This window comes from Gigantopelta aegis, chromosome 11, assembly GCF_016097555.1.
Source record: "Gigantopelta aegis isolate Gae_Host chromosome 11, Gae_host_genome, whole genome shotgun sequence".
Lineage (NCBI taxonomy): Eukaryota > Metazoa > Mollusca > Gastropoda > Neomphalida > Peltospiridae > Gigantopelta > Gigantopelta aegis.
Genome location: NC_054709.1, coordinates 3,614,934 through 3,624,933, shown reverse-complemented (window position 1 = coordinate 3,624,933; position 10,000 = coordinate 3,614,934). Strand labels below are relative to the sequence as shown.

At 40.1% G+C, this 10,000-nt stretch overlaps 1 protein-coding gene across 1 annotated transcript in view; it reads right to left on the bottom strand.

Moving 5' to 3' along the window:
• Positions 1 to 10,000, bottom strand: part of LOC121385343 (ferroxidase HEPHL1-like) — a 47,339-nt gene that overhangs the window by 36,016 nt on the left and 1,323 nt on the right. Inside the window, 2 exon segments of the mRNA XM_041515985.1 lie at positions 8,172 to 8,225; positions 9,090 to 9,142. Coding sequence (XP_041371919.1) covers positions 8,172 to 8,225; positions 9,090 to 9,142 — 107 coding nt within the window.

Sequence of the window (10,000 nt, the reverse complement as noted above, 5' to 3'; positions counted from 1 at the left end):
ATTACGCCCAGTAAAGTCAGTCCCGGTCGTCGTTTTGCGTATATTTCGACCCCGCCAGTGCGACCAAATTACGATATCAATATCTCATATTTGTTCATTCCCAAGGCTGTTCAACAATAACTGATCTAAATTTAATGCTTGCTTTGTTTTAGCCGAGACTGGAACAGGTAACAGGAAGTAAAGTAAACACCAATGTTCTGTCTTTTGAAATGAATTAAAACTGTTAAAGAGAGATACACGTTTAAGTCGTTGAAAAACCGCCCATCGCAATCTGTTCACATAACCAACTTTCAGTTTCCGGAAAACATTGTCAACTTATTAATATTAATGAAGCGATGTAACGCGCTGATTGGCTGCAAGCCAGTCATCAGACTCTAGAGCCGACACTAATTCGGATTACGAGAACAGACGTTCCACGCGTCAATTAAATAGCACTGTAACCAATAAACTGTCGATACAAATTGCAATAGCCATTCCAGCGGAAAGTCGCTATAATCACGTTTGATGTTGAAAGAAACGATACAGGTCAGAAGTCGGCATGACACGTGTTTAATGCTTATGTACCTGTTGTTCGAAGATACAGCCTAAATCTACCGAGTCTAATAAAATGTGTTAATGATAATTAGGACACAATAGAATGAATTTACCGACTAATTCACTAGGAAACAAAAGAAGTGTTGTTATCCGTTATTGAGATGTGTAATGACTGTGGCCACAAAGTGAGTTGTGGTATTTTTTTTCATTTGACCCTGTCAAAGTGAGGTAAACGGTAAACACTACGAATGCCGTATTTCTTCCGTTATATCGGCAGAGGTAATATCAACGTTTGAAATGGGAACCCCCAAAAAGGGTAAATCACGCTGTGAATTGACTTTGAAACAAAAAGTTACTTTAATAAATGACAGTCCAGGAAAAAGTCAACGCACGCTTGCAGAGAAATTCGGTATCGGAAAAACGCAAGTACAGTTAATAATGAAAAGAAATGCAGAGATTTTGGATGGCTACGAGAAAAATAAAGATAATGATCGAAAACGTTTATGTGTACGTTCTTCCGTAGAACAGCTGAATACATTAATGTGGGAATGGTTTCAACGCATGCGCGGTCAAGATGTACCGATTTCAGGCCCCATGTTAAAAATGAAAGCTTTGAAATATGCAACTGAACTTGGAATTGCAGAAAGTGAGTTATATTGTACGGTTCATTTCATGTTGACAAATATATTATGTAATTCAAATAAATATTTGTAGTACATTTCTTTTGTTGTTGTTGTTTTTATCACTTTATACACAACACAATTAAAATTTTAAAAACCTTCTAAATGTTAGTAATTCGGTAATAGGACCACCCCACTATTAAGACCAATTTTCATAAGTCCCACAGGTGGTCTTAATAGAGGAGTTTCACTGTATATATATATATATATATATATATATATATATATATATATATATATATATATATATATATATTATTTATTTATTTATTTATTTATCTTATAACTTACCCATATATATTTATTTATTTATTTATCTTATAACTTACCCATATATATATATTTATTTATTTATTTATTTATCTTATAACTTACCCATATATATATATGAAACCAAACAACACACCTTTATACATCCACAACAAATAGCAACCACCCTCCAAATATCATCCGCAGTATACCAAAAACAATAAATAAAAGGCTTTCTGATATATCTTCGAATGAGTGCATCTTTGAAGAAGCGAAACGCCCATATAAGGAAGCCTTACTCAAGAGCGGATATAACTATAACCTCAAATACACCCCAACAGCAGAAAACAACAGACGCAGAAACAACCGCAATAGAAACATCACCTGGTACAATCCACCATATAGCTCCAACGTGAAAACCAACGTAGGTCACCAGTTCCTCAGATTACTCGATGAGTGCTTTCCCAAAAGCAACCCTCTCCACAAAATTATAAATCGAAACACCGTTAAAATTAGCTATAGCTGCATGCCTAATGTTGGGAAAATAATTTCAGCGCATAACAAAACTCTACTTCAACAACACAGAGACAAAGACGCCGTTCCCCCCAGAGAATGCAACTGTAGACGAAGAGCTGAATGTCCACTTGAGGGCAAATGCTTGCAGAAAGGAGTAATATATCAAGCTACCGTTAATACACTCGATAACAACAAGCAAGAAACATACGTTGGTTTGACCGAGAACACATTTAAGACGAGATATACTGCGCACACGAGCAGTTTTCAAAACGCAACACAGAAGAACGCAACAGCGCTAAGTCAGTACATTTGGACACTGAAGGATAGATTCACCCCATACACCATTAAGTGGAAAATTTTATCCAAAGCAAAATCATACTCTCCAGCGAGCAAAAGATGTAACCTCTGCCTGAAGGAAAAAACTGTTCATAATGTATAAACCTGAAACCAGCACACTAAACTCCAAGAATGAACTCGTATCAGCATGTCGACACAGACGCAAATACCTTCTGTGCGCATACCACACATCACCTATTATAGACCTGCATAGTGACGTAACCTCGACGTCACAGAGTCCATTACGTCATCAGCTTTCCGTTGACGGTGTAATTAAATCTACATCTGATGAGTGAGAGCAATAATTCAACTCTCTCACGAAACAAGCCTGTCATGTAGAGAAAAACATACACTTTTTAACGATATATATATATATATATATATATATATATATATATATATATATATATATATATATATATATATATATTTTATTTATTTATTTATCTTATAACTTACCCATATATATTTATTTATTTATTTATCTTATAACTTACCCATATATATTTAATTATTTATTTATCTTATAACTTACCCATATATATTTATTTATTTATTTATCTTATAACTTACCCATATATATTTATTTATTTATTTATTTATTATCTTATAACTTACCCATATATATATATTTATTTATTTATTTATTTATTTATTTATCTTATAACTTACCCATATATATATATTTATTTATTTATTTATTTATTTATTTTATAACTTAATCATATTTATATATTTATTTATTTATTTATTTTTCTTATAACTTACCCATATATATATATATTTATTTATTGTTATACATGCAAAGGAATTTTTCTGAGTTTATGAATACCGGTATTTGATTTTGGCTAAATCTTATAACTATAGTTAATCGGGTAAATTATGGCTTATTTGGGCTTGACACAAGGGTTATCCTTTAAATACATGTTTACCTTTAATTGTTAATAATTACTGTTTAGATAGCTGTATTCGTCGAGGCTCACAGTTTAATTTGATGTATCATAACCTTATCTAACACCAGGGATGGGAGTACTAATTACCAGATAAGTTAATTAAACAAAAACAAAAACGTTGTGATCCGTCATTACTCGAAGGTGCTTTCCGTCACGTCCTCTTCAGGGATATATAGCTTAACCGAACCATTCCGAGCTATCCCTCCGGCCCCGGAATTGGTCACTGGCGAAGTCAGAAAGAAAGAAATGTTTTATTTAACGACGCACTCAACACATTTTATTTACGGTTATATGGCGTCAGACATATGGTTAAGGACCACACAGAGTTTGAGAGGAAACCCGCTGTCGCCACTATATGGGCTACTCTTCCGATTAGCAGCAAGGGATCTTTTACTTGCGCTTCCCACAGGCAGGATAGCACAAACCATGGCCTTTGTTGAACCAGTTATGGATCACTGGTCGGTGCAAGTGGTTTACACCTACCCATTGAGCCTTGCAGAGCACTCACTCAGGGTTTGGAGTCGGTATCTGGATTAAAAATCCCATGCCTCGACTGGGATCGGAACCCAGTACCTACCAGCCTGTAGACCGATGGCCTACCACGACGCCACTGAGGCCGGTGGCGAAGTCAGAGGCTAAGTCCGGAGTGGGCGTGCCTGAACCTTAATTGGATATGGGCACGTTAAATAAGTTCCGCACTTCCGCACTTCCGAGCTATGCCTTCGATGAGAAAAGACGTGTCGCTCTGCTCTCTCAAGATGCCCCCCCCCCCCCCCCCCCCCAACTGGAGGGACTTATTACAAGCTACGATTCTTTGTTGGAGTACCGCATCGCTTACAATGGGTCACGGGCAACCGTGACCTTAGTGTATGGCGACTCGGTGAAGCCCCAATCCCACTGTGGCGAATAGTTTGGGGAATCAATACGAATAAAGAAAAATGGATTCGCCTGCGAATGGTGGCGATATTTTGTTAAAAGATTCGGTGTCCGCATTGGTTCTACCTCAAGACAGAATTAATATGATGCAGTACGATGATATGTGCGAATCAATAAGAACTGAACACAAACTGGTAGGATGCAATGCGATGGCATTACGATGCAGTACAACGCAGTACGATAGTGACGGAGAATAAATACGGATGCGATGAGATGCGATGCGAAAACGATAAGAATTAGTAGGAGCCAGTACAAACCAGTACGAACCAATACGAAACAGTGAGATCCAATAGGCACTAGTACGGTGGGTCACGATTGTATAAATATCGCCAGCATTCACAGCGATCCTCAGTACATCTGCAGTTCTGCTAGAGTGAAGAGATCATGCCAAGAGGTTCCATAATTAGGAAGGGCCACGGGGGTCCTGCTAGGCGCGACAAGGCGAAGGCCAAGGCCCCACCCACCCGGAAAGCTAGCCCACCTCCACAAGTCACTTCCAGCGAAGAAGAAGGTGATCTGCCTACTGACTCGGTGGAGAGATCCCCACAACAGGAGACTCAGACGGGCAATGAGATGCTACCCATCAAGCGCAAGAAGGCTCCGCCCCTCAATCTATATCGATGGTGTCCTTCAGCTCGCTGTGGTTGAAGACTTGGGCATCGGAGTGGGAGCCGGCCGTCCCGATGTCGATCCACACGAACTTGTACTCCGCATCGACAAGGGCCATCATAATGATAGAGTGAAAGCCCTTGTAATTGTAGTACAATGATCCCCCCTTGGCCGGACATCGGATGTGCATGTGTTTGCCATCAAGGCGTGGAAAAACTGCCATTTCGCTGCAAACAAATCTGCAATCGCCTGCCACTCCTGAGGTGTCGTTGGGCAGGAGATGACCTCCACTGCCAACTCTGCCACAATGGCACTGTTCACCTCAAGCACAATCTTCGAGAGGTAGCTAGGTTTCCTAAACCAGGTGTTCTGCTTCGTGATGCGATCACCGATTCTCTGCAACAGTTCATAGAACCGGGCTGGTTCCATCCGGATAAAGTTCCGGAACCCTGTCACGTCTTCGCGCTCCAATTCCCCCATCAGAGTCTCGTACATGCCATACAGTGGTCTCCTGATAAGCCATTCTCGGACCCAATATCTCCTTCGCTGTTGCCGGCATGCCCGACGTCGCACATGGAGCAAATGGACCACAGTTAGGGTGTTAGCAGCATGCTGCTGTTGGGCCATCAAGAGACCATCCATGAGGTGTAATCTCTGAAAAGGAGTAAGTAGCGCCATAGCTGCTCATGAGTACAGATGTTCACTGCTCAAAACTTTGTCAGGTAATGAAACAAGCAGGATTTCACCCTCAATATATACCAATTGCCCCCTAATTCGTACCAGTTCTGATTGCATCGTTCTACATCGTTCTGAATCGTACTAAATCGTTCTGCATTCTACCTAGTCCTTACTGCATCGCTGTACATCGTGTCAATTCGTGTCCGTTCTTACTGGTTTGTGTCTCATCGTTGTGCATTACTATCAATTCGTTGCGATTCTCACTGGTTCGTGTTAATCCACACATTCCTACTGCATCGTTGTACATCGTGTCTACACCGTGTCAATTCTTATTGATTTGTACGTTATAGTTGCACACCTTATTTCATCGTGTCGAATCTCACCAGGAAAGCAACACGAACCGGTGCGAATCCGCAACGAACTGACAGGAATGCACAACGTTGAGATACGAACCAACAAGGATTGACATGAATTGACACGATGCAGTACGAATAGGCTTCAATTCGGAGGACCCCTGCGAATGTTTTGAACATTTCAAAACAATCGTATTGGCCTGCGGTTGTGACCGATCTTATACGAAAGAGGCAGCGAACTAATAAGAAGTAATTCGAACCTTTACGATGATGTACGATGCGCAACGAATGCCGGTTCGTATTAGTTCGCAGCCAAAAATCGCCACAGTGGGACTGGGGCTTAATGAAGACCAGAAGAGGAGGGATGAGGAAACGTGCGTCAGGGGCGGCACGGGGGGCTTCAAAGTTGGCGGCTCAACCGCCAGCGGCGGGCCGTTCTACGTCGCCGCCCCCACCGATCCAGCAGAAGAGAAAGGAGACACCACCAGCAGACGCGACCTCGGATGCAACCAGCGACGTGCTGAACACGGCCATGGCCCAGTCGCTGACTTGTTAACCAAGAGGAATCAAGTCCCGAATCGGAGTGCCACTCCGCTCCTCAGCTCGTCGTAGAACTGCCAACCTTACCTTGGACAAGTAACCTCCTTTTTTGGGCAACTAGACTTTAAAACTTTGGGTCATCATTCAAAATTTTATGTTTATTTTTTTGTAAACAGTCCAACGCACTTCGTAGCCCGTCTAAATTGCTCAAATCACCTTAAAAACGTTCTGGCCGAGCACTAATTTATTTTTGTAGAATTAAAAAAAAAAATTGTCCAGACATGAGCAGAATTGAGTCAACTTATATTGGTCTTAGGTCTCTGGCCTAACTTCTAAATTTCTATTGCAAATTCCGCCCACCTCAAACTTACACACACACACACACACACACACACACACACACACACACACACACACCCCTCCTGGCCCGCACTTAGTCACTGGCGATGTCAGAGGCTAAGCCCGTGACAGGCGTATGCGAAACCTTCGTGGTACATGCGCACGTTAAACCATATCCGCTCCGCTCCACGTCAGCGAATCAGCTGTTTGAAAGTCTACGTGACGTCAGTGAGGTAGCGGTGGGGAAGATATATGTGATGGGGAGATGAAAACACCAAATGTGGCGGCCCGTGTGGGATCAAATTATTGTCGGTGGTTTAGAGTTATGTGATCAGGAGATGAAAGCATTCAGTGTAAGGGCCCTTGTGCAGTCGAGATGATGTCCGGGGGTGTCGTTATTATGGTCCCGCAGTGTATGTGGTAGATGTTGTTGTATTTTGTTATAGTCTGGCACACAGAGTGTCGTAGCCTTGTACTTTTATTTAGTGTATTTATGAACCAGAGTAACTTGCCTATCCCAAAATTATATACATTTGTATGTGTAGGGAGTATGAATAATTAATGGGTTTTTATGCCAGAGATAACCTATCTAATTTATGGTGTAATGGAGTAAAGTATATACCCCGGCTTTTTTACCACAACCGCCGCCGGGTTGTAACTCGAACTATATTAAAGCGACATTCCCGAGTTTGCTCCATTGTAAGATGTTTCCGACAAATAAAATATATAAATAAAATTTACATATTAAATATATTTTCTTGTTTAGAATATCAGTATCTGTATATTCAATGTGTTTCTGCTCGTCTTAATATTTGTAAGAAGCCCAAACTGGATTTTGTCTTCAAATAATTTCGTACGTACGAAAAAATCTTTTTTAGGAAATAAAATGAAATTTAACCTAGGACAAATATTAGAACGATTAGAAACACGTTTAATATACAGCCACTAATATTTTATGCAGAAAAATATATTTGATATGTAATTACAGTCGTCAAAAAATCTCTGTTAGTCGATAACATCATAAAAATTGCAGAAAACTCAGCAATGTCCCTTTAATAGTATTATATTTTGATGTAGGTGTCATACCTGTAACATAGACACCAGGATAGTCTGTGATCAGTGATTATTACTTGATTCTAGTGGTCAGTCAGCCGAGTCAGAGTACATGTAACGTTTATCTCATAACAAATAAATATAAATATGTGTTTTGTATCTGCATATAAAAATGTCAATTATTAGCCATTATTAATTAAATGTTTACTTATTTTCATAAAATAAGTTTGGGGCTCGTCGAGTTAGTAGTAAAATCACTTCTGTTTGTTATTGTGGTGGTTTACCTGTAACATATATATTATAATGTATATAGTATAGACTAAAATGGCATTTATTGCCACAAAATAAAGAGAAACAATTTTATTTCGAGAATAAATATAATTTGCTATACATACGAGGATTTCCCGAAGAATGCTGTATCGGTTTCTTCCATTCCGGCCGTTGACTTTCTGAAAACATATTTGATGTTGTTTAAATGTAATGTTCATCATTGAATAATTTAAAAACACGAGAAACAAATACAAACAAAACAGAAAAGCAAACTAAACTAATCTAATCCCAAACCAAAACCAAAACCATAAATTCACCAGTTATCGTGCCTGTGAAATATGCGTTTAACTCTATAAAATTCACCGGTTGTCGTGCCTGTGAAATATGCGTTGAACTCTATAAAATCCACCAGTTATCGTGCCTGTGAAATATGCGTTTAACTCTATAAAATTCACCAGTTATCGTGCCTGTGAAATATGCGTTTAATTCTATAAAATTCAATATCGATTTTTAACAATAGCTTTATCTGCTGCTACGTATCGGAGTGTATCAAAGGAAAGACGGACTTATCGCGGCTGTTGAAACAAGGAGTGGAATGTGGAGGTGAACAGCAAAAGATGTTGAAGGATGGGGGGGGGGGGGGGGGGCGAGATCGAGAAGAAATGAGATGGAATTTCAAGGATGAAAGAGAAAGAAACATACATATAGACATAACACACATTATAGACATAACACACATATAGACATAACACACATTATAGACATAACACACATATAGACATAACACACACACACTGATACAAGTACACATACGCATAAGCACACACACACACACACAGACACACACACGCGCTTACACACACACACACACAGACAGACACACAATGCATACAGATACAAAACGTACAGCATTAAACAGGTTTGTTTTGTTTTTTGTTAGGGTTTTTTGTGGGGCGTTTTGGGGGGGGGGAGGGGGGGAGGGGATTAGGGATAAAATACTGTTTGACGCTTAACCTGTTTTGAGTAGTATATTGTTATCTTACCCGCGACAGCGACACAGCTGCAGACCAGAGCGACAACTAACACAGCAGACATCCTGAAAGTGTGAAATCACGACAGAAATGAATTTGACATATTTTAATTTATTCTAATTGACCGGCCTCGGTGGCGTCGTGGTTAGGCCATCGGTCTACAGGCTGGTAGGTACTGGGTTCGGATCCCAGTCGAGGCATCGGGGTTTTAATCCAGATACAAACTCCAAACCCTGAGTGAGTGCTCCGCAAAGCTCAATGGGTAGGTGTAAACCACTTGTACCGACCAGTGATCCATAACTGGTTCAACAAAGGCCATAGTTTGTGCTATCCTGCCTGTGGGAAGTGCAAATAAAAGATCACTTGCTGCTAATCGGAAAGAATAGCCCATGAAGTGGCGACAGCGGGTTTCCTCTCAAAATCTGTGTGGTCCTTAACCATGTGCCTGACGCCATATAACCGTAAATAAAATGTGTTGAGTGCGTCGTTAAATAAAACATTTCTTTCTTTCTTTATTCTAATTGATGCAAATTTATGCTGAACAGTAAAAGAAACGCAAATAGTTTAGTTTTCTTTAATTTAATGGGGAAAAAAGTTTGTTTTGTTTAACGACACCACTAGAGCAAATAGATTTTTTAAATCATAGGCTATTGGATGTCAAACATATGGTCATTTTGACACAGTCATAGAGAGGAAACCCGCTACATTTTTTTCCATTAGTAGCAAGGGATCTCTTATATGCACCATCCCACAGACAGGATAGCACATACCACGGCCGTTGATATACCAGTTGTGGTGCACTGGCTGTGACGAGAAATAGCCCAATGAGCCCACTGACGGGGATCGATCCCAGACCGACCGCACATCAAGCGAGCGCTCTACCACTGGGCTACGTCCCGCCCCATGTTAATATGGTTGCGTTT